The 27,668-nt window shown below is 46.6% G+C and overlaps 1 protein-coding gene across 1 annotated transcript in view; it reads left to right on the forward strand.

Moving 5' to 3' along the window:
* pals2a (protein associated with LIN7 2, MAGUK p55 family member a) overlaps positions 1–24,231 on the forward strand; it is a 52,588-nt gene extending 28,357 nt beyond the window's left edge. Inside the window, exons 4-13 of the mRNA XM_065027438.1 lie at positions 2,150–2,302; positions 7,413–7,559; positions 7,850–8,077; positions 12,114–12,245; positions 16,461–16,557; positions 17,021–17,089; positions 18,998–19,159; positions 20,201–20,403; positions 22,145–22,273; positions 22,603–24,231. Of these exons, the coding sequence (XP_064883510.1) occupies positions 2,150–2,302; positions 7,413–7,559; positions 7,850–8,077; positions 12,114–12,245; positions 16,461–16,557; positions 17,021–17,089; positions 18,998–19,159; positions 20,201–20,403; positions 22,145–22,273; positions 22,603–22,779 (1,497 nt within the window). The 3' untranslated portion in view covers positions 22,780–24,231. The remainder of the gene's footprint in view (positions 1–2,149; positions 2,303–7,412; positions 7,560–7,849; positions 8,078–12,113; positions 12,246–16,460; positions 16,558–17,020; positions 17,090–18,997; positions 19,160–20,200; positions 20,404–22,144; positions 22,274–22,602) is intronic.
* Positions 24,232–27,668: the final 3,437 nt, after the last annotated feature.

The following is a 27,668-nucleotide window of genomic DNA, read 5'->3' on the forward strand; positions in this document are numbered from 1 at the left end:
CCTACTGCCTCTGATCTGGAGGACTCACTAAACAGAGAACATCCCTGGTCATCCCTACTGCCTCTGATCTGGAGGACTCACTAAACAGAGAACATCCCTGGTCATCCCTACTGCCTCTGATCTGGAGGACTCACTAAACAGAGAACATCCCTGGTCATCCCTACTGCCTCTGATCTGGAGGACTCACTAAACAGAGAACATCCCTGGTCATCCCTACTGCCTCTGATCTGGAGGACTCACTAAACAGAGAACATTCCTGGTCATCCCTACTGCCTCTGATCTGGAGGACTCACTAAACAGAGAACATCCCTGGTCATCCCTACTGCCTCTGATCTGGAGGACTCACTAAACAGAGAACATCCCTGGTCATCCCTACTGCCTCTGATCTGGAGGACTCACTAAACAGAGAACATCCCTGGTCATCCCTACTGCCTCTGATCTGGAGGACTCACTAAACAGAGAACATCCCTGGTCATCCCTACTGCCTCTGATCTGGAGGACTCACTAAACAGAGAACATCCCTGGTCATCCCTACTGCCTCTGATCTGGAGGACTCACTAAACAGAGAACATTCCTGGTCATCCCTACTGACTCTGATCTGGAGGACTCACTAAACAGAGAACATCCCTGGTCATCCTACTGCCTCTGATCTGGAGGACTCACTAAACAGAGAACATTCCTGGTCATCCCTACTGACTCTGATCTGGAGGACTCACTAAACAGAGAACATCCCTGGTCATCCTACTGCCTCTGATCTGGAGGACTCACTAAACAGAGAACATCCCTGGTCATCCCTACTGCCTCTGATCTGGAGAACTCACTAAACAGAGAACATCCCTGGTCATCCCTACTGCCTCTGATCTGGAGGACTCACTAAACAGAGAACATCCTGGTCATCCCTACTGCCTCTGATCTGGAGGACTCACTAAACAGAGAACATCCCTGGTCATCCCTACTGCCTCTGATCTGGAGGACTCACTAAACAGAGAACATTCCTGGTCATCCCTACTGCCTCTGATCTGGAGGACTCACTAAACAGAGAACATTCCTGGTCATCCCTACTGCCTCTGATCTGGAGGACTCACTAAACAGAGAACATCCCTGGTCATCCCTACTGCCTCTGATCTGGAGGACTCACTAAACAGAGAACATCCCTGGTCATCCCTACTGCCTCTGATCTGGAGGACTCACTAAACAGAGAACATCCCTGGTCATCCCTACTGCCTCTGATCTGGAGGACTCACTAAACAGAGAACATCTCACTAAACAGAGAACATCCCTGGTCATCCCTACTGCCTCTGATCTGGAGGACTCACTAAACAGAGAACATCCCTGGTCATCCCTACTGCCTCTGATCTGGAGGACTCACTAAACAGAGAACATCCCTGGTCATCCCTACTGCCTCTGATCTGGAGGACTCACTAAACAGAGGACATCCCTGGTCATCCTACTGCCTCTGATCTGGGGGACTCACTAAACAGAGAACATTCCTGGTCATCCCTACTGCCTCTGATCTGGAGGACTCACTAAACAGAGAACATTCCTGGTCATCCCTACTGCCTCTGATCTGGAGGACTCACTAAACAGAGAACATCCCTGGTCATCCCTACTGCCTCTGATCTGGAGGACTCACTAAACAAAAAAAACGTGTTTAATTTTTTGTATTTTTTTGTACCATCTTTGAAATGCAAGAGAAAGTCCATAAGGAGTAGTGTGTTTGTTTGTTGTGACATGCTGACATCTGGTGGACATTTACACTAGGTTCACTTTTCACAGGGAAAAAACTGACCAGGGCACACATAAATTAAATAAGGCTTTATTTCTACAGCATGGAATGCAACACAATGTGCTTCATAGGAAAAAAACAAATAACACCTGAAATATTTAATATTTATTTCAGAACAAATGAAAGAACAACAATAACTGACCGACTAAAAAGCACCCCAAGGAAAAGCTCAACTTAAAAGCTGTTTTAAGATCTCCTTTACATATGTCCATAGTTTCAGCCCACCTCAGGTTCTCTGGCAGGCTGTTCCAGAGGCCTGGGGCAGAATAACTAAACGTTGTCTCTCCATGCCTCTTTGTCCTGGGCGTTGGGATAGTTAAAACCTGAACTAAATACTGTGTGTATTAATGTGTGTCTCTGCAGGCACATGAGAGGCTGGCGGATGTGAAGCTGGAGGCTGTGAGAGACAACAACCAGCAGCTGGTCTCAGAGATCCTAGACTCCCTCACAGGACTGAGTAGTAGAGACTCCTCCGCTGAGGAACTAGCCAACATCCTCCAGGAACCACACTTCAAGGTACTCACACACCTATGTGTACACACACACACACACACACACCTATGTGTACACACACACTCACCCACCTACGTGTACACACACACACACACACACTCACCCACCTATGTGTACACACACACACTCACCCACCTATGTGTACACGCACATACACACACACTCACCCACCTATGTGCACACACACACTCACACACCTATGTGCACGCACACACACACACACACACACACACATACACACAGTACCGTTGAGTTGTTAGAGCTAGCCTGAAAGTAGACTAGAGAATGACTGTCCTGTCAATCACCATATTACTCCTGAAGTTTCTGCCTCTCGCTCTCTCTCAAGATTCACTTCATTTCAATTTGCTTTATTGTCATTATGTAACAATGTACATGTTGCCAAAGTTTTCTTTGGAGATTAACATTATTATAATAATAATCATCATCTCTCTCTCTGGTTGGAACTACACTACATGGTCAAAAGTATGTGGACACGTGCTCGTCGAACATCTCATTCATTGACTCTCTGGTGCCTCTACGGCAGTTAGAGCTGTGACTCTACGGCAGTTAGAGCTGTGACTCTCTGGTGCCTCTACGGCGGTTAGAGCTGTGACTCTACGGCAGTTAGAGCTGTGACTCTCTGGTGCCTCTACGGCGGTTAGAGCTGTGACTCTCTGGTGCCTCTACGGCGGTTAGAGCTGTGACTCTCTGGTGCCTCTACGGCGGTTAGAGCTGTGACTCTACGGCAGTTAGAGCTGTGACTCTCTGGTGCCTCTACGGCGGTTAGAGCTGTGACTCTACGGCAGTTAGAGCTGTGACTCTCTGGTGCCTCTACGGCGGCTAGAGCTGTGACTCTCTGGTGCCTCTACGGCGGTTAGAGCTGTGACTCTCTGGTGCCTCTACGGCGGTTAGAGCTGTGACTCTCTGGTGCCTCTACGGCGGTTTGAGCTGTGACTCTCTGGTGCCTCTACGGCGGTTTGAGCTGTGACTCTCTGGTGCCTCTACGGCGGTTTGAGCTGTGACTCTCTGGTGCCTCTACGGCGGTTTGAGCTGTGACTCTCTGGTGCCTCTACGGCGGTTAGAGCTGTGACTCTCTGGTGCCTCTACGGCGGTTAGAGCTGTGACTCTCTGGTGCCTCTACGGCGGTTAGAGCTGTGACTCTCTGGTGCCTCTACGGCGGTTAGAGCTGTGACTCTCTGGTGCCTCTACGGTTAGAGCTGTGACTCTCTGGTGCCTCTACGGCGGTTAGAGCTGTGACTCTCTGGTGCCTCTACGGCGATTAGAGCTGTGACTCTCTGGTGCCTCTACGGCGGCTAGAGCTGTGACTCTCTGGTGCCTCTACGGCGGCTAGAGCTGTGACTCTCTGGTGCCTCTACGGCGGCTAGAGCTGTGACTCTCTGGTGCCTCTACGGCGGCTAGAGCTGTGACTCTCTGGTGCCTCTACGGCAGTTAGAGCTGTGACTCTCTGGTGCCTCTACGGCAGTTAGAGCTGTGACTCTCTGGTGCCTCTATGGCAGTTAGAGCTGTGACTCTCTGGTGCCTCTACGGCGGCTAGAGCTGTGACTCTCTGGTGCCTCTACGGCAGTTAGAGCTGTGACTCTCTGGTGCCTCTACGGCAGTTAGAGCTGTGACTCTCTGGTGCCTCTACGGCAGTTAGAGCTGTGACTCTCTGGTGCCTCTACGGCAGTTAGAGCTGTGACTCTCTGGTGCCTCTACGGCGGTTAGAGCTGTGACTCTCTGGTGCCTCTATGGCAGTTAGAGCTGTAATACTGAATGTGTTTAAGGAGAACTGCAACTGTTTGGATTGAATCATTGTTTTTGTGGTGTTGGAAGCCGTTGTGTTAATTTATATTATTATTATTATGAAGAAGAAATTGTTGTCCTCAGGGCACCATTGCAAATAAGACCCTGGTATCAATTGGTTATAATAATCTGTCTTTGACTCTCTCTCTCTCTCTGTCTCTGCTACTTGCCCCTCCTAGAGATAAAAAAAAAATAGCCTATTCTGTCTGGACCAATGAGAAACTGCGGCCTGAGGGGGGCTATGTCAGTGGTCCAATGGGAGTGGAGGGGTCAAGTAGGGGAGGTAGACACACATTTCTGGGTTAGGGAGTTCTATCATGTGTGAACCAGATCTGTACTGATGCATGTTACTGCTCTCTCTGTCTCTCTCTGTCTTTCTGTCTCTGTTTTTCTCTGTCTCTCTCTGTTCTGTCTTTGTCTGTCTCTGTGTCTTTCTCTGTCTCTGTCTCTCTCAGTTTCTGTCTTTCTCTGTCTCTCTCTGTTCTGTCTTTGTCTGTCTCTCTCGGTCTCTCTCTGTCTCTGTCTTTTTGTCTCTGTTTTTGTCTCTGTCTTTCTCTCTCTTTCTGTCTCTGTCTCTCTCTGTCTCTGTTTTTATCTCTGTGTGTGTGTCAGATATTCATCCTGTGATATGGCTGCTCTGCAGGTGAGAACTTAACAGTCTTGTTCCTCCTTTCCTTCCTGTGGGACTGATTCATGATTGTATTTCCTGCATGCTACTTTTGGTCTTAAACATGCACTGGTTGTGAAGAAGTGTAGTCTACTTGTGAAGAAGAGCTTGATTGGTTCATATACACTGGAGGGGCAGTTACCCAGTAGGTCGTGTGTTTCTCTCGTCAGTTGGTAGTAAATCAATGAGTGTTGCTGCTTGACTACGACATGATGAAATAGTGTTGTTGAGGAGGAGGGTGTGGAGACATGTCTGTGTGATATGTTGAGGAGGAGGGTGTGTGATATGTTGAGGAGGGTGTGGAGACAGGTCTGTGTGATATGTGGAGGAGGAGGGTGTGGAGACAGGTCTGTGTGATATGTGGAGGAGGAGGGTGTGGAGACAGGTCTGTGTGATATGTTGTGGAGGAGGGTGTGTGATATGTTGAGGAGGAGGGTGTGGAGACAGGTCTGTGTGATATGTTGAGGAGGAGGGTGTGGAGACAGGTCTGTGTGATATGTTGTGGAGGAGGGTGTGGAGACAGGTCTGTGTGATATGTTGAGGAGGAGGGTGTGGAGACAGGTCTGTGTGATATGTTGTGGAGGAGGGTGTGGAGACAGGTCTGTGTGATATGTTGAGGAGGAGGGTGTGGAGACAGGTCTGTGTGATATGTTGTGGAGGAGGGTGTGGAGACAGGTCTGTGTGATATGTTGAGGAGGAGGGTGTGGAGACAGGTCTGTGTGATATGTTGTGGAGGAGGGTGTGGAGACAGCTCTGTGTGATATGTTGTGGAGGAGGGTGTGGAGACAGGTATGTGTGATATGTTGAGGAGGAGGGTGTGTGATATGTTGTGGAGGAGGGTGTGGAGACAGGTCTGTGTGATATGTTGAGGAGGAGGGTGTGGATACAGGTCTGTGATATGTTGTGGAGGAGGGTGTGGAGACAGGTCTGTGTGATATGTGGAGGAGGAGGGTGTGGAGACAGGTCTGTGTGATGTGTTGAGGAGGAGGGTGTGGAGACAGGTCTGTGTGATGTGTTGAGGAGGAGGGTGTGGAGACAGGTCTGTGTGATGTGTTGTGGAGGAGGGTGTGGAGACAGGTCTGTGTGATATGTTGAGGAGGAGGGTGTGGAGACAGGTCTGTGTGATATGTGGAGGAGGAGGGTGTGGAGACAGGTCTGTGTGATATGTTGAGGAGGAGGGTGTGGAGACAGGTCTGTGTGATATGTTGAGGAGGAGGGTGTGGAGACAGGTCTGTGTGATATGTTGAGGAGGAGGGTGTGGAGACAGGTCTGTGTGATATGTTGAGGAGGAGGGTGTGGAGACAGGTCTGTGTGATATGTTGAGGAGGAGGGTGTGGAGACAGGTCTGTGTGATATGTTGTGGAGGAGGGTGTGGAGACAGGTCTGTGTGATATGTTGAGGAGGAGGGTGTGGAGACAGGTCTGTGTGATATGTTGAGGAGGAGGGTGTGGAGACAGGTCTGTGTGATATGTTGAGGAGGAGGGTGTGGAGACAGGTCTGTGTGGTATGTTGAGGAGGAGGGTGTGGAGACAGGTCTGTGTGATATGTTGAGGAGGAGGGTGTGGAGACAGGTCTGTGTGATATGTTGAGGAGGAGGGTGTGGAGACAGGTCTGTGTGGTATGTTGAGGAGGAGGGTGTGGAGACAGGTCTGTGTGATATGTTGAGGAGGAGGGTGTGGAGACAGGTCTGTGTGATATGTTGTGGAGGAGGGTGTGGAGACAGCTCTGTGTGATATGTTGAGGAGGAGGAGGGTGTGGAGACAGGTCTGTGTGGTATGTTGAGGAGGAGGGTGTGGAGGCAGGTCTGTGTGAGAGGAGGAGGAGGGTGTGGAGACAGCTCTGTGTGATATGTTGAGGAGGAGGGTGTGGAGGCAGGTCTGTGTGAGAGGAGGAGGAGGTTGTGGAGACATGTGGAGGAGGGGGGTGTGGAGACAGCTCTGTGTGAGAGGAGGAGGAGGGTGTGGAGACAGCTCTGTGTGATATGTGGAGGAAGAGGGTGTGGAGACAGGTCTGTGATATGTTGAGGAGGAGGCAGCTAATGCTCTCTCTTTTCCAGTCTCTCTCTCTCTTCCAGTCTCTCTCTTCTCTTCAGTCTCCGATCAAGGCCATGACAAGGTGGCAGCTAACTGTCTCTCTCTCTTCTCTCCAGTCTCTGATCAAGGCCCATGACAAGGTGGCAGCTAACTGTCTCTCTCTCTCTCTCTTCTCTCCAGTCTCTGATCAAGGCCCATGACAAGATGGCAGCTAACTGTCTCTCTCTCTCTCCAGTCTCTGATTGAGGCCCATGACAAGGTGGCAGCTAACTGTCTCTCTCTCTCTCCAGTCTCTGATTGAGGCCTATGACAAGGTGGCAGCTAACTGTCTCTCTCTCTCTCTCTCTCTCTCTCTCTCCAGTCTCTGATCAAGGCCCATGACAAGGTGGCAGCTAACTGTCTCTCTCTCTCTCTCTCTCTCCAGTCTCTGATTGAGGCCCATGACAAGGTGGCAGCTAACTGTCTCTCTCTCTCTCTCTCTTCTCTCCAGTCTCTGATTGAGGCCCATGACAAGGTGGCAGCTAACTGTCTCTCTCTCTCTCTCTCCAGTCTCTGATTGAGGCCCATGACAAGGTGGCAGCTAACTGTCTCTCTCTCTCTCTCTCTCCAGTCTCTGATTGAGGCCCATGACAAGGTGGCAGCTAAATGTTATGAGATGCCGTCGGAGGTGAACAGTAATGCCATGGCGACCGGCCCTCTCATGCCCGCTGACGCCGTCAGGATAATTGGCATTCAGAAGAAGGCTGGCGAACCACTGGTGAGTTGATGAGTCCCAAATGGCACCTTATTCCTTATATAGTGCACTACTTTTGACCAGGGACCAATAGCTGGGCTCCGGTCAATAGTGGTGCACTATGTAGGGAACAGGGTACCATTTAGGACATAGTCTCAGACATTACCAATCAATCTGCAAGATCTGGATGACTGTTCATAGTTTGTAGTTAGCAGGTTAGGTACATGGAATATTTAAATCCCTTCTCATGCATTAACCTCTCTCTCTCTCTCTTTCCATTCTCTCAATCCCCCTCTTCCTCTTCTCCTCCTCAGGGCATAACGTTCAGGGTGGAACGCGGGGAGCTGGTGATCGCCAGGGTCCTGCACGGCAGTATGATCGACCGGCAGGGCATGCTGCACGCGGGCGACGTGATCAGGGAGGTGAACGGGCGCGAGGTGGGCAGCGATCCCAAGGAGCTGCTGGAGCTGCTGAGGGACTGCCAGGGGGGCATCACCCTCAAGATCCTGCCCAGCTACCGCGACACTCCAGCACCACCACAGGTGAGAACAGGGTCATATTTATTAGTGAACCGTAGCAAAATGTTTTACAACAGAAAATAAAAATGTTTCTTGTTGTCCAGATTCAGTTTGTTATTGTCCAGATTTCAGGCAGGTCCCTCAGTTTCAGTTGGCTTCCATTCACATCCTAATGACAACAACACGGGTGGCTAATCATCCTCCTCTTGGAGGGACATTGGGAATGTAGAGTTGTTGCAGCAACACACCCGATTCAGTTCATTGAGGTGATTCAGCCGATTAGTAGAGTCAAGATGTGTTAAAGCAGGGCAGGACCAAAAGCCTGCCCCAACAAGTAGCTCTTCAGGAGGAGGGCTGGTTCTCCACTAGGTCAGAGGGACTGTAATAATGATACTGTTAGATATTAGGAGGAGGGCTGGTTCCCCACTAGGTCAGAGGGACTGTAATAATGATACTGTTAGATATTAGGAGGAGGGCTGGTTCCCCACTAGGTCAGAGGGACTGTAATAATGATACTGTTAGATATTAGGAGGAGGGCTGGTTCCCCACTAGGTCAGAGGGACTCAGAGGGACTGTAATAATGATACTGTTAGATATTAGGAGGAGGGCTGGTTCCCCACTAGGTCAGAGGGACTGTAATAATGAGATACTGTTAGATATTAATAATGATACTGTTAGATATTAGAGGGGGCTGGTTCCCCACTAGGTCAGAGGGACTGTAATAATGATACTGTTAGATATTAGGAGGAGGGCTGGTTCCCCACTAGGTCAGAGGGACTGTAATAATGATACTGTTAGATATTAGGAGGAGGGCTGGTTCCCCACTAGGTCAGAGGGACTGTAATAATGATACTGTTAGATATTAGGAGGTCAGGGGACTGGTTCCCTGGTTCACTAGGTCAGAGGGACTGTAATAATGATACTGTTAGATATTAGGAGGAGGGCTGGTTCCCCACTAGGTCAGAGGGACTGTAATAATGATACTGTTAGATATTAGGAGGAGGGCTGGTTCCCCACTAGGTCAGAGGGACTGTAATAATGATACTGTTAGATATTAGGAGGAGGGCTGGTTCCCCACTAGGTCAGAGGGACTGTAATAATGATACTGTTAGATATTAGGAGGAGGGCTGGTTCCCCACTAGGTCAGAGGGACTGTAATAATGATACTGTTAGATATTAGGAGGAGGGCTGGTTCCCCACTAGGTCAGAGGGACTGTAATAATGATACTGTTAGATATTAGGAGGAGGGCTGGTTCCCCACTAGGTCAGAGGGACTGTAATAATGATACTGTTAGATATTAGGAGGAGGGCTGGTTCCCCACTAGGTCAGAGGGACTGTAATAATGATACTGTTAGATATTAGGAGGAGGGCTGGTTCCCCACTAGGTCAGAGGGACTGTAATAATGATACTGTTAGATATTAGGAGGAGGGCTGGTTCCCACTAGGTCAGAGGGACTGTAATAATGATACTGTTAGATATTAGGAGGAGGGCTGGTTCCCCACTAGGTCAGAGGGACTGTAATAATGATACTGTTAGATATTAGGAGGGACTGTAGGGCTGGTTCCCCACTAGGTCAGAGGGACTGTAATAATGATACTCAGGTTCCCCACTAGGTCAGAGGGACTGTAATAATGATACTGTTAGATATTAGGAGGAGGGCTGGTTCCCACTGTAGGTCAGAGGAGGACTGTAATAATGATACTGTTAGATATTAGGAGGAGGGCTGGTTCCCCACTAGGTCAGAGGGACTGTAATAATGATACTGTTAGATATTAGGAGGAGGGCTGGTTCCCCACTAGGTCAGAGGGACTGTAATAATGATACTGTTAGATATTAGGAGGAGGGCTGGTTCCCCACTAGGTCAGAGGGACTGTAATAATGATACTGTTAGATATTAGGAGGAGGGCTGGTTCTCCACTAGGTCAGAGGGACTGTAATAATGATACTGTTAGATATTAGGAGGAGGGCTGGTTCCCCACTAGGTCAGAGGGACTGTAATAATGATACTGTTAGATATTAGGAGGAGGGCTGGTTCCCCACTAGGTCAGAGGGACTGTAATAATGATACTGTTAGATATTAGGAGGAGGGCTGGTTCCCCACTAGGTCAGAGGGACTGTAATAATGATACTGTTAGATATTAGGAGGAGGGCTGGTTCCCCACTAGGTCAGAGGGACTGTAATAATGATACTGTTAGATATTAGGAGGAGGGCTGGTTCCCCACTAGGTCAGAGGGACTGTAATAATGATACTGTTAGATATTAGGAGGAGGGCTGGTTCCCCACTAGGTCAGAGAGACTGTAATAATGATACTGTTAGATATTAGGAGGAGGGCTGGTTCCCCACTAGGTCAGAGGGACTGTAATAATGATACTGTTAGATATTAGGAGGAGGGCTGGTTCCCCACTAGGTCAGAGGGACTGTAATAATGATACTGTTAGATATTAGAAGGACCATGCCCCGATCTCCTATTGAGAACCTGTTTCTGCACCTGGGCTGTACAGGTCAGAGGAAGTGTGTACAGTACATACACTGCAGTTGTCTCTTGGTCGTATTTGATTTTTGCTTTTGCAGTGTAGATTGTTTTTTGGCGGGAATCTGTTCTTTACTATTGATGTTTTTGACACTTCACTACATTCTTAAAGAAAATATGTACTTTTTACTCCAAACATTTCCTCTGACACCCAAAAAGTACTTGTTACATTTCAAATGCTTAGCAGGACAGGAATAAGGTCCAATTCACACACTTCCCAACTGCCTCTGATCTGGCAGACTTGCTCATCACAAATGCTTCATTTGTAAAGGATGTCTGAGTGTTGGAGTGCCCCTGGCTAGCTGTACATGTACAGAACAAGAACATGCTGCTGTCTGCTTTTCTATAGTAAAAAATCATTTGAAATGATTTATACTTTTACATTTTGAAACTTAAGTATATTTTAGCAATTACATTTCATTTTGATACATATTTATAACCAAACACTTTGACTTTTACTCAAGTAGTATTTTACTGGGTGACTTTTACTTGAGTCATTTTCTATGAAGTTATCTTTGACTTTTTCCATCACTGTGTTTTTGTACCTGTCAGGGTGGTTGAGGGGGAGACGGGGTTGACCTGGTCCAAACCCAGAATGACAGGGCACTGAGCTGGAACTGTTACCCTGCCTGGGACACACTGGTCCTATTAATACACTTCATGGGATAACTGGGGCACTGAGGAGAGGGAGGGAGAGGGAGGAAGAGCAAGGAGGAGGAGGAGGGAGAGAGTATGAAAGAGAAAGAAAGCCTATCTGGGGGATGAAGAGGAGTAAAGGAAAGGACAGCTGATCTGGGGCCTTATGTAGGACAGGGCTCTCCAACCCTGTTCCTGGAGAGATGCAGTCCTGTAGGACAGGGCTCTCCAACCCTGTTCCTGGAGAGATGCAGTCCTGTAGGACAGGGCTCTCCAACCCTGTTCCTGGAGAGATGCAGTCCTGTAGGACAGGGCTCTCCAACCCTGTTCCTGGAGAGATGCAGTCCTGTAGGACAGGGCTCTCCAACCCTGTTCCTGGAGAGATGCAGTCCTGTAGGACAGGGCTCTCCAACCCTGTTCCTGGAGAGATGCAGTCCTGTAGGACAGGGCTCTCCAACCCTGTTCCTGGAGAGATGCAGTCCTGTAGGACAGGGCTCTCCAACCCTGTTCCTGTAGGACGGGGCTCTCCAACCCTGTTCCTGTAGGACGGGGCTCTCCAACCCTGTTCCTGTAGGACGGGGCTCTCCAACCCTGTTCCTGTAGGACGGGGCTCTCCAACCCTGTTCCTGTAGGACGGGGCTCTCCAACCCTGTTCCTGTAGGACGGGGCTCTCCAACCCTGTTCCTGTAGGACGGGGCTCTCCAACCCTGTTCCTGGAGAGATGCAGTCCTGTAGGTTGTTTGTTTCTCTCTGTAGATTCTCACAGTACAGACTGTAGAGTGTTGGGCTGTTGGTGATTTACAATCTGAAGATGTCGTTGTTAAACACCCCTCCTATTTCCTTTTTCTACCTGAAGCTGTAACTATGGTAACACAGACCTTGTTTTCTAGGTGCATCTGAAACCCCACTTTAACTACAGCCCAGCCACAGACAACCTGATCCCCTGTAAGGAGGCTGGCCTGGCCTTCTCTAAAGGAGATGTTTTGCACATTGTCAACAGAGAGGACCCTAACTGGTGGCAGGTAGGTACTGCTGACCACAGAACAGCCCTTAGCTGTGTGTTATTCATCCAGGTCCTCATGCCTTACTGCTAAAATATATGGCTCTGCTACTACTTTCAGAGGAACGTTCTCTTAGACTCAGGGTAGAATGACTTTCCCACATCCACCCCTAGGCACTTGATCTGAAACAACTGGATGGAGAGATGCAGTGTAAGCAATATGGTAATAGGTCCGTGTTCCATCTTGCCTTCTTTTGATTCGCTAGGTGGAACTTTTAATTAGGGATGCACGATATACCGGAATCGGCCGATATTAGCTATAAAAAAAATGCCAACATCGGTATCGGCCCGATGTCTAGTTTAACGCCAACGTTAACAACTGATGTCAAAGCTGCCGTGCATACCTATATAACGTAGGTACATGACGCGCATACCTATATAACGTAGGTACATGACGTGCATACCTATATAACGTAGGTACATGGCGTGCATACCTATATAACGTAGGTACATGACGTGCATACCTATATAACGTAGGTACATGACGTGCATACCTATATAACGTAGGTACATGGCGTGCATACCTATATAACGTAGGTACATGACGTGCATACCTATATAACGTAGGTACATGACGTGCATACCTATATAACGTAGGTACATGACGTGCATACCTATATGACGTAGGTACATGACGTGCATACCTATATGACGTAGGTAGATGACGTGCATACCTATATAACGTAGGTAGATGACGTGCATACCTATATGACGTAGGTACATGACGTAATGACGCCACGTAAAATGTAGCGCTACATGTGCAACACAGCATTCCTAACCTGGCCCACAATGCATGCTGTGTGGATGGAGCAGTCAACAAGTCCAGCAGTCATTTGAAAGAGTAAGAACATTTCAGAGAGACAACTCAAAGGTGAAATCCATTAGTGGCAAGATAATGGGATTCATTGCCCTTGACAATCAACCGTTCTCTGTCGTGTGGGTGATGTTGGCTTTCGCCGACTGGTTGAGCACCGATACACACTACCAAGTGCGCTGTTGTTCAGATGTTGCCCTACTGGAGTTACACAGTAATAGCTTCCCCACATGCTATGGAACACCGTTTGGGTCTTTGGGTGTCAAATAACACTTCCACAATAACACTATTTGATGCGTTAAATAAGCTTTTAATTTGCCATTTAAAATAACAGCGTTCTATTGGAGAATGTTGTGTGTTCTGAGTTTACAAGCCAAGCACCACCACTACTATCAGTAGCACTGTCAAAGCTGTACAAGGTTCTGAGTTTACAAGCCAAGCACCACCACTACTATCAGTAGCACTGTCAAAGCTGTACAAGGTTCTGAGTTTACAAGCCAAGCACCACCACTACTATCAGTAGCACTGACAAAGCTGTACAAGGTTCTGAGTTTACAAGCCAAGCACCACCACTACTATCAGTAGCACTGACAAAGCTGTACAAGGTTCTGAGTTTACAAGCCAAGCACCACCACTACTATCAGTAGCACTGTCAAAGCTGTACAAGGTTCTGAGTTTACAAGCCAAGCACCACCACTACTATCAGTAGCACTGTCAAAGCTGTACAAGGTTCTGAGTTTACAAGCCAAGCACCACCACTACTATCAGTAGCACTGACAAAGCTGTACAAGGTTCTGAGTTTACAAGCCAAGCACCACCACTACTATCAGTAGCACTGTCAAAGCTGTACAAGGTTCTGAGTTTACAAGCCAAGCACCACCACTACTATCAGTAGCACTGTCAAAGCTGTACAAGGTTCTGAGTTTACAAGCCAAGCACCACCCCTACTATCAGTAGCACTGACAAAGCTGTACAAGGTTCTGAGTTTACAAGCCAAGCACCACCACTACTATCAGTAGCACTGACAAAGCTGTACAAGGTTCTGAGTTTACAAGCCAAGCACCACCACTACTATCAGTAGCACTGACAAAGCTGTACAAGGTTCTGAGTTTACAAGCCAAGCACCACCCCTACTATCAGTAGCACTGTCAAAGCTGTACAAGGTTCTGAGTTTACAAGCCAAGCACCACCCCTACTATCAGTAGCACTGACAAAGCTGTACAAGGTTCTGAGTTTACAAGCCAAGCACCACCACTACTATCAGTAGCACTGACAAAGCTGTACAAGGTTCTGAGTTTACAAGCCAAGCACCACCACTACTATCAGTAGCACTGACAAAGCTGTACAAGAAAAGTCTGCAAAACACCGGCCACGAACGATGTGTTTACAATACCGCGTTGGTAATAAAGCATTATTTGTTCGACCGCAACTTCAGGGGTAGCTAGCTTTAGCCTGGTACCTAGCTAGCACCAATACACCAGCTTAAAAACAATGACCAGTAGAAACTGCAGTCATTTTCACTATTCTTAGCAATGATTTAGGAATCCTTGTGAGTAAGTATTAGCTAGGTAGTCTCTTGTTGTTCCCTTATTGAAATTGAACTTCAGTTCATGAAGATAAATAGCTAGCCAGCTACTTAACCTTGTTTCCCATAGCTATATTATAAGCAGCCAGCTAGCTTCATCTGGCTAGTGAGTCTCAACGGGACCGGGTTATTTGTTGTGAAGCTAGCAGCAATAAGGATCAGGCACAATAGAGGAGTTTGCGGTTTGCCTTCAAAATAAAAGCACCCCTTTGAAAGTGATGCCGAAGGTTACAATTGGTGGAATCATGCCATATTTTGACTAGATAATGTTAAACAAGGTTGGAATGTGGAGCAATGAAATGGGGTATCAGTCTACTCGGTGACACCCACAGAACACAACTGTGAAGTTGTGAAGAGTTTACGCAAATATTAGCGTTGTAGCTCTTATTGCGGGACTGTGACTGTGTGAAATCATCTCCACAGTCAGCATATTGTGTGTGTTGACATTCATATTACACTGTACAGTTTTACCTAAGGATTGGGGATCAATGAAATGGGGTATCAGTCTACTCCATACCCAATATATTTTTTCAGTTATCAGACTCCAAAACATCCACACAGGTTGGCAATACATGTGGCTCAATTCACAGTTGTTTCAGAGTCCCGCAATGAGAGCTACGACGCTAATGCTCTCTGGGTGTCACTGAGGAGACTGATGCACCATGTCATTGATCCACAATCCATAGGTAAGGCTGTACAGGGAAATAAGTATGCCCACAATGCAATTCTAAAGTATAATACATCCAGTGTAATTTCAAAAGCTTTTGTCAAATTAACAAATAGTCTTTTGTTGATGTTATATAACATTCCAACCTCATTTAGCATGATCTATTAAACTGCCATAATTATACTATTTGTATTCATTTGCATCACTGTCAATGGCATACTTTTATTTTGAAGGCTAATCGCAAAGTCCACTATTTTGGCTAATCCTTATTGTGGCTAGCTTCACATAGATGGGTCCAACCACCATTAATCAAATACTGTCTTATAACTGTCTTATAAATTAGGGTTATTTTAGATGATGACACCTAGCTATATAGTTAGCCAGGTAACTATAGCTACTGAAACAGATTATGTGTTTTTGGGGAAGAACATTGTTTGCATCTATGAGCTAGCTAGCAACTTTACCAGCATCATAGCATACGTATCGATGAATCATTGTGACATTTGAAATACGAGTGATTAGTGTAATAATTACATTTAAAAAATGAATGAACGAGTTAGATTATTATGTGACATGCAGTCAATATCCTGATTGGTCAACAAGCTTATATGACACATCAAATAGTTTTTATTTGACGTGTAACTTTTTCGACACGCAAAGACCCAAACTGCGTTCCATAGAAATCCTGGTTGAGAATGAAACGAATAAACAACGTAACAGCACAACAAGTAAGTGAAATGAATATGTTTTGATGATGGTTTACTGGTAATGGGGACTTGCGTAAATGCCAACAAAATAACTTTTTGGTCAGTGTGTGTAACCTTTATTTAACTGGGCAAATCAGTTAAGAACAAATTCTTATTTACAATGACAGCCTACCACGGCCAAACCCGGACAACGCTGGGCCAATTGTGTGCCGCCCTATGGGACTCCCAATCACGGCTAGATGTGATACAGCCTGGATTCAAACCAGGGACTGTAGTGATGCTTCTTGCACTGAGATGCAGTACCATAGACCGCTGCGTCCATGTGTGTGTGTGTTAACTATTTAACTGTACTAGAATGAGAAACAGGAAGTAGCATGTCTCTGACCTCACATCCTGTCCCTCAGGCAGTCAACATTGTGGGAGGAGCCACAGGACTGATCCCCAGTCAGTTCTTAGAGGAGAAGAGGAAGGCCTTTGTGAGGAGAGAATGGAATGGATCAGGTACATTTCTGACTGTAAAGTGACATTGGGTGTTTTGAAAAGTGCTTAAAATGTAATTATTATTACGTAGTTAGACTTCTTTACATCCGCATATAACTCAGAACACTGCCTGGTTCAACTAAGGTGAAATGGAATTGTAACACACATCTCTATACTCAAAAAGTTCTGACATCTACCCCATATCTTCTGCCCACCTGAAAAGTAGTGTACTATATACACACAGCCTAATATACCCATGACAGTTTATTTCTCAAATTATCACATTAGGCAGCAAAGTATAGGCTGCCATGAAAGTATAGGCTGAATCCACACTCTAATAAATAACCTCTAATAAACTCTAATAGATAACCCCCCCCTACTTCCCCTCTACTTGTGTCCACAACTCAGACGTACTTAGGAAATATGTTTACTCTGGTGCCCTCTTGTGGTTCAGTGAACTTTTAATGTGTGGTGTTCCTCCCAGGTGTTCTCTGTGGGACACTAACAGGAAAGAAGAAGAAGAAGATGATGTACCTGATGTCCAAGAATGCAGGTGAGTTCAGCAGCCATTAGACCTCTCTGATCCAGCTGTTAGACCTCTCTGATCCAGCTGTTAGACCTCTCTGATCCTGCTGTTAGACCTCTCTGATCCTGCTGTTAGACCTCTCTGATCCTGCTGTTAGACCTCTCTGATCCTGCTGTTAGACCTCTCTGATCCTGCTGTTAGACCTCTCTGATCCAGCTGTTAGACCTCTCTGATCCAGCCGTTAGACCTCTCTGATCCAGCCGTTAGACCTCTCTGATCCAGCCGTTAGACCTCTCTGATCCAGCCGTTAGACCTCTCTGATCCAGCCGTTAGACCTCTCTGATCCAGCCGTTAGACCTCTCTGATCCAGCCGTTAGACCTCTCTGATCCAGCCGTTAGACCTCTCTGATCCAGCCGTTAGACCTCTCTGATCCTGCTGTTAGACCTCTCTGAGGCTTCAGTTCACCCTGTGGGTGTTGTTATACTGATAACAGTATCTCCAGCCATTAGACCTCTCTGATCCTGCTGTTAGACCTCTCTGATCCAGCTGTTAGACCTCTCTGATCCAGCCGTTAGACCTCTCTGATCCAGCCATTAGAAGACCTCTCTGATCCTGCTCTAAAGGGCTTCAGTTCACCATGTGGGTGTTGCTATCAGTAACATGTTGTTGACCAGAGCCATCTCCTAATACATATCAAAGCAAAGAACAGCTGGATAATACCTCTATCTCTCATTATTGGCAGACATTCATTTAATATTTCAGTGATATAAAAGTGTACTACAGTAGAGCCTAACTAATATGTATGTGTGGAGTAGGTTCATTTTTCCATCTATTGTGGGCTCTACACCGAGTGTACAAAACATTAGGAACGCCTGCTCTATCCATGACATATACTGACCAGGTGTCACTTGTTAAATACACTTTGATCAGTGTAGCTGAAGGGGAAGCAACTCAATAGTAGGAAGGTGTTCTTTAATGTTTTGAGCACTCAGTGTATATAACGGAAGTATAGATGACTGTATATAATACTGAACACAAATATACATGCACCGTGTAAAGTGTTGGTCCCATGTTTCATGAGCGGAAAGAAAAGAACTCAGAAATGTTCCATGTGCACAAAACGTTTCTCAAATTATGTGCACATTAGTTAATATGCACAAAAAGCTTATTTCTCTCAAATGATGTGCACATTAGTTAATATGCACAAAAAGCTTATTTCTCTCAAATGTTGTGCACAAATTTGTTTACATCCCTGTTAGTGAGCATATCTCCCTTGCCAAGATAATCCATCCACCTGACAGTTGTGGCATATCAAGAAGCTGATTAAACAGCATGATCAGTACACAGGTGCACCTTGTGCTGGGGACAAAAGACCACTCTAAAATGTGCAGTTTTGTCACACAACACAATGCCACAGATGTCTCCAGTTTTGAGGGAGTGTGCATTTTGCATTCTAACTGCAGGACTGTCCACCAGAGAATTGAATGTACATGTTTCTACCATAAGCCACCTTCAACGTCGTTTTAGAGAATTTGTCAGTACGTTGAACCGGCCTCACAAACGCGGACCACGTCATCCCAGGACCTCCACATCCGGCTTCTTTACCTGCGGGATCGTCTGAGACCAGCTGACGAAACTGAGGATTATTTCTGTCTGTAATAAAGCCCTTTTTGTGGGGGGAAAACTCATTCTGATTGGCTGGGCCTGGCTCCCCAGTGGGTGATTCTATGCCGAACCATGGCTGTGCCCCTGCCCAGTCATGTGAAATCCTTCAATTAGGGTCGAATGAATTGATTTAAATTGACAGTTGTTAACTAACTCAGTAAAATCGTTGAAATTGCGTTTTTATATTTTTGTTCAGTAGTTATGTGTTAGTTTTATTACTGAGCAAACTAAGCTGATGGTGCTAGTGTGTCTGTTGTCATGACGACCAGAGTTTGACCGCCACGAGCTGCAGATCTACGAAGAGGTGGCCAAGATGCCTCCATTCAAGAGGAAGACCCTGGTTCTGATTGGTGCTCAGGGAGTGGGCCGGCGCAGCCTGAAGAACAGACTGATCATCATCAACCCCCTGCTCTATGGAACCACCGTCCCCTGTGAGTCCCAGTCCCCCCTGTGTGTATATCAACCCCCTGCTCTATGGAACCACCGTCCCCTGTGAGTCCCAGTCCCCCCTGTGTGTATATCAACCCCCTGCTCTATGGAACCACCGTCCCCTGTGAGTCCCAGTCCCCCCTGTGTGTATATCAACCCCCTGCTCTATGGAACCACCGTCCCCTGTGAGTCCCAGTCCCCCCTGTGTGTATATCAACCCCCTGCTCTATGGAACCACCGTCCCCTGTGAGTCCCAGTCCCCCTGTGTGTATATCAACCCCTGCTCTATGGAACCACCGTCCCCTGTGAGTCCCAGTCCCCCTGTGTGTATATCAACCCCTGCTCTATGGAACCACCGTCCCCTGTGAGTCCCAGTCCCCCTGTGTGTGTGTATATCAACCCCTGCTCTATGGAACCACCGTCCCCTGTGAGTCCCAGTCCCCCTGTGTGTGTGTATATCAACCCCTGCTCTATGGAACCACCGTCCCCTGTGAGTCCCAGTCCCCCTGTGTGTGTGTATATCAACCCCTGCTCTATGGAACCACCGTCCCCTGTGAGTCCCAGTCCCCCTGTGTGTATATCAACCCCCTGCTCTATGGAACCACCGTCCCCTGTGAGTCCCAGTCCCCCTGTGTGTATATCAACCCCCTGCTCTATGGAACCACCGTCCCCTGTGAGTCCCAGTCCCCCCTGTGTGTGTGTTTGTGTATATCAGGGGTACAGCAGAAGACAAACTTCAGTCTCCCATGGATGAATGAGATTTTTCCTCACCCCTCTTTCTCTCCTCACCCCTCCTGCAATACCTCCCTCAATCTCCTTACCCCACCTCTCACTCTCTCCTCGCCCTCCTCCTTACCTCCCACCATCTCCTTACCCCACCTCTCACTCTCTCCTCGCCCTCCTCCTTACCTTCCACCATCTCCTTACCCCACCTCTCACTCTCTCCTCGCCCTCCTCCTTACCTCCCACCATCTCCTTACCCCACCTCTCACTCTCTCCTCGCCCTCCTCCTTACCTCTCACCATTTCCTCACCTCCCTCCAGTCACGTCTCGGCTTGCTCGGGAGGAGGAGAGAGACGGCCAGTCGTACTGCTTTGTGTCTCGGTCCCAGATGGAGACAGACATTAAGGCCCGTCGCTACCTGGAGCATGGAGAGTACGATGGAAACCTCTACGGAACCAAGATGAACTCCATCCACGAGGTGGTGGACGCAGGACGTACCTGCATACTGGACGTTAACCCACAGGTAGGTCTGACACACACACATTTCACAGTCAGGATTTATTCATTTTAAAGGTCCAGTTCCGTCAAAAATGTGATTTTCCTGTGTCCTTATATTACTGCACTTAGGTTGGAATAATACTGTAATGTGAACATTATGATCATGCCTTTTAGTGTAAGAGCTGATTGAAAAGACCGCCTGAAATTTCAGCTTGTTTTTGTGGGATTGAGTTTTGGTCTGCCTGGTGACATCACCATGTGGAAAATGAGTTAATAGACCAATAAGAAAGAGAGTTCCAAACCTCTCTGCCAATAACAACTAGTTCTCAGTTTTCCCCTCCCCATTCAGACCACTCCCAGACAGTTCTTTGAGAAATTGCTTTTGCTAAGAAGCTTTTTTAGTTTCTTTTTGACTATTTTGATTGAAAATAATGATATTAAGGGACCTAATTTGTTACCCAGAAATAATTTGATATTGAGATAAAGACAGCTGCATGGGTCATAAGCAAAACCTGAATAAGCATGATGTGTGTTGATGGGTCGTGTGTGTGTGTGTGTGTGTGGGTGTGTGTGTGTGTGTGTGTTGATGGGTCGTGTGTGTGTTGATGGGTCGTGTGTTGATGGGTCGTGTGTGTGTGTGTGTGTTGATGGGTCGTGTGTGTGTGTGTGATGGGTGGGTGTGTGTGTGTGTGTGTGTGATGGGTCGTGTGTGTGTGTTGATGGGTCGTGTGTGTTGATGGGTGTGTGTGTGATGGGTGTGTGTGTGTTGATGGGTCGTGTGTGTGTGTGTGTGATGGGTCGTGTGTGTGTGTTGATGGGTCGTGTGTGTGTGTGTGTGTGTGTGTGTGTTGATGGGTTGATGGGTCGTGTGTGTGTGTGTGTGGGTGTGTGTGTGTGTGTTGATGGGTTGTGTGTGTTGATGGGTGTGTGTGTGTGATGGGTCGTGTGGGTTGTGTGTTGATGGGTCGTGTGTGTGTGTGGGTCGTGGGTTGTGTGTGTTGTGTGTTGATGGGTTGTGTGTGTGTGTGATGGGTTGTGTGTGTGTTGATGGGTCGTGTGTGTGTGGGTTGTGTGTGTGTGATGGGTTGTGTGTGTTGATGGGTCGTGTGTGTGTGTTGATGGGTCGTGTGTGTGTGTTGATGGGTCGTGTGTGTGTTGTGGTCGTGTGTGTGTGTTGATGGGTCGTGTGTGTGTGTTGATGGGTCGTGTGTGTGTGTTGATGGGTCGTGTGTGTGTTGATGGGTCGTGTGTGTGTGTGTGTTGATGGGTCGTGTGTGTGTGTTGTGTGTGTGTGGGTCGTGTGTGTGTGTTGATGGGTCGTGTGTGTGTGTGGGTTGATGGGTCGTGTGTTGATGGGTTGATGGTGTGTGTGTGTGATGGGTTGTGTGTGTGTTGATGGGTCGTGTGTGTGTTGATGGGTCGTGTGTGTGTGTTGATGGGTGTGTGTGATGTTGTGTTGTGTGTGTGTGTGTGATGGGTTGTGTGTGTGTGTTGATGGGTTGTGTGTGTGTGTGTGTTGATGGGTTGTGTGTGTGTGTGTTGATGGTGTGTGTGTGTGTGTTGATGGGTCGTGTGTGTGTGTTGATGGGTTGTGTGTGTGTGTTGATGGGTCGTGTGTGTGTGTGATGGGTCGTGTGTGTGTGATGGGTCGTGATGGGTCGTGTGTGTGTGATGGGTCGTGATGGGTCGTGTGTGTGTGTTGATGGGTCGTGTGTGTGTGTTGATGGGTCGTGTGTGTGTGTGATGGGTTGTGTGTGTGTCGTCAGGCGCTGAAGCAGTTGAAGACAGCAGAGTTCATGCCGTTTGTGGTGTTTGTTGCTGCTCCACAACTGGACACACTAAGAGCTATGCACAAAGCCGTGGTGGACGCTGGACTCACCACCAAACTGCTCACGGTCAGTCTCTGGATGTTGGTGGATCTGTGCACAATTCTGTGTGTTGTAGTTATTCAGAAGATAATCACTGATGGAAACCTCTCTCACTCTCTCCCCCTCCACTCACTCTCTCCCCCTCCACTCTCTCTCTCCCCCTCCACTCTCTCTCTCCCCCTCCACTCACTCTCTCCCCTCCACTCTCTCTCTCCCCCTCCACTCTCTCTCTCCCCCTCCACTCTCTCTCTCCCCTCCACTCTCTCTCTCCCCTCCACTCTCTCTCTCCCCCTCCACTCTCTCTCTACCCCTCCACTCTCTACCCATTCTCTCCTTCTCCCTCTCCCGTCTCCCAGGAGACAGATCTGAAGAAGACGGTGGATGAGAGCGCCAGGATCCGCCGGGCCTACAGCCACTACTTTGACCTGACCATCGTTAACGACAACCTGGACAAGGCCTTTGAGCAGCTGCAGGTGGCCGTGGAGCAGCTGTGTTCTGAGCCCCAGTGGGTCCCTGTCAGCTGGGTGTACTGAGAGACACAGCCTGGTTAGGCTGCTCCCTACTGGGCTGGAGGACACGCCGCCCACTGCTGGGCCCAGGAGCACATGGAGACTTGGAAGAGGTTGTCCCTAACCACCACGGTCGGGGTCAATTTTAATTCTGGAATTTGAGGAAGTAGATGAACTACAATTCCACATTTTTCCCATTGAAGAAAAGTGGAATGTCAGTGAACTTCCTAAATTGACTGAATTGAAATGGAATTGACCCATACAGGGATGTGAGAGCTAAGGACCCATTGAGACTTATGTTTGTATGGGACTTTACCATGCAGCCCCAGTGGAGCCTAGCCTCACCCTGTCTAGCACCACCCCGCCTAGCCTCACCTAGCCTAGCCCCACCTAGCCTCACCTAGCCTAGCCCCACCCCACCTAGCCTCACCTAGCCTAGCCCCACCCCACCTAGCCTCACCTAGCCTAGCCCCACCTAGCCTCACAGCCCCACCCCACCTAGCCTCACCTAGCCCCACCCTGCCTAGCCCCACCCCGCCTAGCCTCACCTAGCCCCACCCTGCCTAGCCCCACCCCGCCTAGCCTCACCTAGCCCCACCCTGCCTAGCCCCACCCCGCCTAGCCTCACCTAGCCCCACCCTGCCTAGCCCCTCCAGGCTCAGTCTGCTCTGCACCACAGGCCCCATCTGTACACTATGCAACTCTCTGGATATGTCCAAAATAGCACCCTATTCCCTATGTAGTGCACTACTTCTGACCAGCACTACATAGGGAGTAGGAGCCATTCGGAATAGAACCAATGTTCACAATACACAAGAAGAACTTTATTTATTGAACATAGTTTTCTAACTTTAACTTGACTACCTTTCTGTTCATATGGATATGGAACGAGAAACAAAATCATGGATTTGAGGATATTTTAAAAATATTTAATGTTTTATTTTATCACTGTTGGTTGCTCACAACTACTACAATATTTCTCATAACGTTTAGAACAATAATACAAGTGTATTTATTCTGAAAGGAGATGTGAAGAGGGCTTGCTTTGTGACGATACCTCAGTGTGTTAAAACTCTTTCTCAGTTTACATTGCATACAATACTTCATCTCCTGGCCTCCTGTGTCCCAAATGGCACCCTATTCCTTATATAGTGCACTACTTTCACCGGAGCCTTATCAGCCCTGGTCAAAAGTAGTGCACAACATAGAGAATAGGGTGCCATTTGGGACGCACACAGGTCTCACATCATCTCTGAACCCTCCATGTAGAATAACAGCCATGTTCTCTCTTTAAGGCAGACTAAGGGCTGAGAGAGAGGTGGTAATATCACATCTGTGATATAAAGGTCTTTGTTGCTGTTTCTTGGATGAGACCATAATGTAGGCTAATACAATGTTACGCAGCTTTCTGTGTTACCAGATTGTGAATGGTTTCATTAAAGGCTGACTCAGCGAGATGTCGTTGCACAAAGTTAACACGTAGTGGATCCATTTCCTCCACAACTAGGGAGCGTTGAAGCGCGAGGTTAAACTACTCAAATCAAATCAGATCAAATCAGATTTGATTTGTAACATACACATGGTTAGCAGATGTTAGTGCGAGTGTAGCGAAATGCTTGTGCTTCTAGTTCCGACAATGCAGTAATAACCAACAAGTAATCTAGCTAACAATTCCAAAACTACTACCTTATAGACACAAGTGTAAGGGGATAAAGAATATGTACATAAAGATATATGAATGAGTGATGGTACAGAGCGGCATAGGCAAGATACAGTAGATACATATGAGATGAGTAATGTAGGGTATGTAAACAAAGTGGCATAGTTAAAGTGGCTAGTGTTACATGTATTACATAAAGATGCAGTAGATGATATAGAGTACAGTATATACGTATACATATGAGGTGAATAATGCAGGGTATGTAAACATTATATTAGGTAGCATTGTTTAAAGTGGCTAGTGATATATTTTACATCATTTCCCATTATTAAAGTGGCTGGAGTTGAGTCAGTGTGTTTCCAGCAGCCACTCAATGTTAGTGGTGGCTGTTTAACAGTCTGATGGCCTTGTTTTTCAGTCTCTCGGTCCCAGCTTTGATGCACCTGTACTGACCTCGCCTTCTGGATGATACAGCCCGACAGGATGCTCTCGATTGTGCATCTGTAGAAGTTTGTGAGTGCTTTTGGTGACAAGCCGAATTTCTTCAGCCCCTGAGGTTGGCTGCTGCGCCTTCTTCACGATGCTGTCTGTGTGGGTGGACCAATTCAGTTTGTCTGTGATATGTACGCTGAGGAACTTAAAACTTATTACCCTCCGCTGTTTTGGTGCTGTAGCTACCACGTTGTAGCAGCGTGAAGCGCAGGGTTAAACTACTCTGCTGTTTTGGTCCTGTAGCTACCACGTTGTAGCAGCGTGAGGTTAAACTACTCCTCTGTTTTGGTCCTGTAGCTACCACGTTGTAGCAGCGTGAAGTTAAACTACTCCTCTGTTTTGGTCCTGTAGCTACCACGTTGTAGCAGCGTGAGGTTAAACTACTCCTCTGTTTTGGTCCTGTAGCTACCACGTTGTAGCAGCGTGAAGTTAAACTACTCCTCTGTTTTGGTCCTGTAGCTACCACGTTGTAGCTGAGGTTAAACTACTCCTCTGTTTTGGTCCTGTAGCTACCACGTTGTAGCAGCGTGAGGTTAAACTACTCCTCTGTTTTGGTCCTGTAGCTACCACGTTGTAGCAGCGTGAGGTTAAACTACTCCTCTGTTTTGGTCCTGTAGCTACCACGTTGTAGCAGCGTTAAACTACTCCTCTGTTTTGGTCCTGTAGCTACCACGTTGTTGAAAAACTACTCCTCTGTTTTGGTCCTGTAGCTACCACGTTGTAGCAGCGTGAAGTTAAACTACTCCTCTGTTTTGGTCCTGTAGCTACCACGTTGTAGCAGCGTGAGGTTAAACTACTCCTCTGTTTTGGTCCTGTAGCTACCACGTTGTAGCAGCGTGAAGTTAAACTACTCCTCTGTTTTGGTCCTGTAGCTACCACGTTGTACCAGCGTGAGGTTAAACTACTCCTCTGTTTTGGTCCTGTAGCTACCACGTTGTAGCAGCGTGAAAGGGCACCCGACCACATGCTTTGTGACTGTATCTCACTCATCTCTATATCTTCGTTGCAACGTCATCTCGAGGAGTCTACTTTTAATTCCATGGTATCGTCAGTGGACGGTCTCCCAGTTGGGTCAGTACTCTGTCAGTACATGTCTGTATGGTGCTGTGTTTTATGTTGGAATAATACTTCCATGAGACTGGACCTTGACAGCGTACTGCATCTGAGAACCCTCCCTTTGTGATATTACTGAAACTTAACCAACTGCCATATCTACTTAAAAGTTATATATTTTACAATTTCAACAGAGCAAAACATTGTATTTTCAGATGTGTCAAATAAATTAACTTTTTTTTTTTACAACTTTGTACTTATCTCAGGTCATATTTATCATATCCAGAGTGTAAAAAAAAATGTGACTTAATTTATTTCACAGAAGGGTACATTTGTTTATTTAAAGAAATCATATTTCAAAGGTGTAAATGTCTCCCATATTAGTCAATAGAAACAACTATTTGTCTTAGTTCATTAAATGTCAGTAGTTACAGTGCCTTTCAGGAAGCATTCACAACCCTCAACTTTTCACACATTTTGTTGTTACAGCCTGAATTTGTTTTTTATTTACATTTAGATTTTATCACTGGCCAGCACATAACACCCCATAATGTCAAAGTGGAATTGTTTATTTTTACAAATTAACTAAAAATTCAAAGCTGAAATGTCTAGAGTCAATAAGAATTCAACCCCTTTATGGCAAGCCTACCAAGACAGTGGCCAAGTTACAATTTGAACTTAAATCTATGGCAATACCTGAAAACGGTGGTCTAGCAATGATTAACAACCAATTTGACAGAGCTTGAAGAATTTAGAAAATAATGTGCAGATGTTGCACTATCCAGGTGTGGAAAGTGCTTAAGACTTACCCAGAAACACTCACACCTGTAATCACTGTCAAAGGTGCTTCTACAAAATAGTGACTCGGGTGTGAAAACTCATGTAAATTATATTTATATATATTTCATTTTAATACAATTTGAAAACGTGTTTTCACTTTTATTATGGGGTATTTGTGTCTAGATGGGAGAGGGGAAAAGCATCTATATAATCCAGGCTATAACAAAACATGTTTTCACTTTTATTATGGGGTATTTGTGTCTAGATGGGTGAGGGGAAAAGCATCTATATAATCCAGGCTATAACAAAACATGTTTTCACTTTTATTATGGGGTATTTGTGTCTAGATGGGTGAGGGGAAAAGCATCTATATAATCCAGGCTATAACAAAACATGTTTTCACTTTTATTATGGGGTATTTGTGTCTAGATGGGTGAGGGGAAAACACATCTAGGCTATAACAAAACATGTTTTCACTTTTATTATGGGGTATTTGTGTCTAGATGGGTGAAAAAGCATCTATATAATCCAGGCTATAACAAAACGTGTTTTCACTTTTATTATAATCCAAAACAAAACATGTTTTCACTTTTATTATGGGGTATTTGTGTCTATGGGGTATTTGTGTCTAGATGGGTGAGGGGAAAACACATCTATATAATCCAGGCTATAACAAAACGTGTGGAATAAGTCCATGGGTATAAATACTTTCTGAAGACACTATAACAAACATATTAAACACAACATGTAAAGTTTTGGTCCCAGGTTTCATGAGCTGAAATAAAAGATCCCAGAAATGTTCCATGTGCACAAAACGTTTCTCAAATGATGTGCACATTAGTTAACATCCCTGTCAGTGGCATATCAAGAAGCTCATTAAACAGCATGATCATTACACAGGTGCACCTTGTGTTCAAGGTTTGAGGGA

Source organism: Oncorhynchus nerka, linkage group LG14 (assembly GCF_034236695.1).
Source record: "Oncorhynchus nerka isolate Pitt River linkage group LG14, Oner_Uvic_2.0, whole genome shotgun sequence".
NCBI classification, from domain to species: domain Eukaryota; kingdom Metazoa; phylum Chordata; class Actinopteri; order Salmoniformes; family Salmonidae; genus Oncorhynchus; species Oncorhynchus nerka.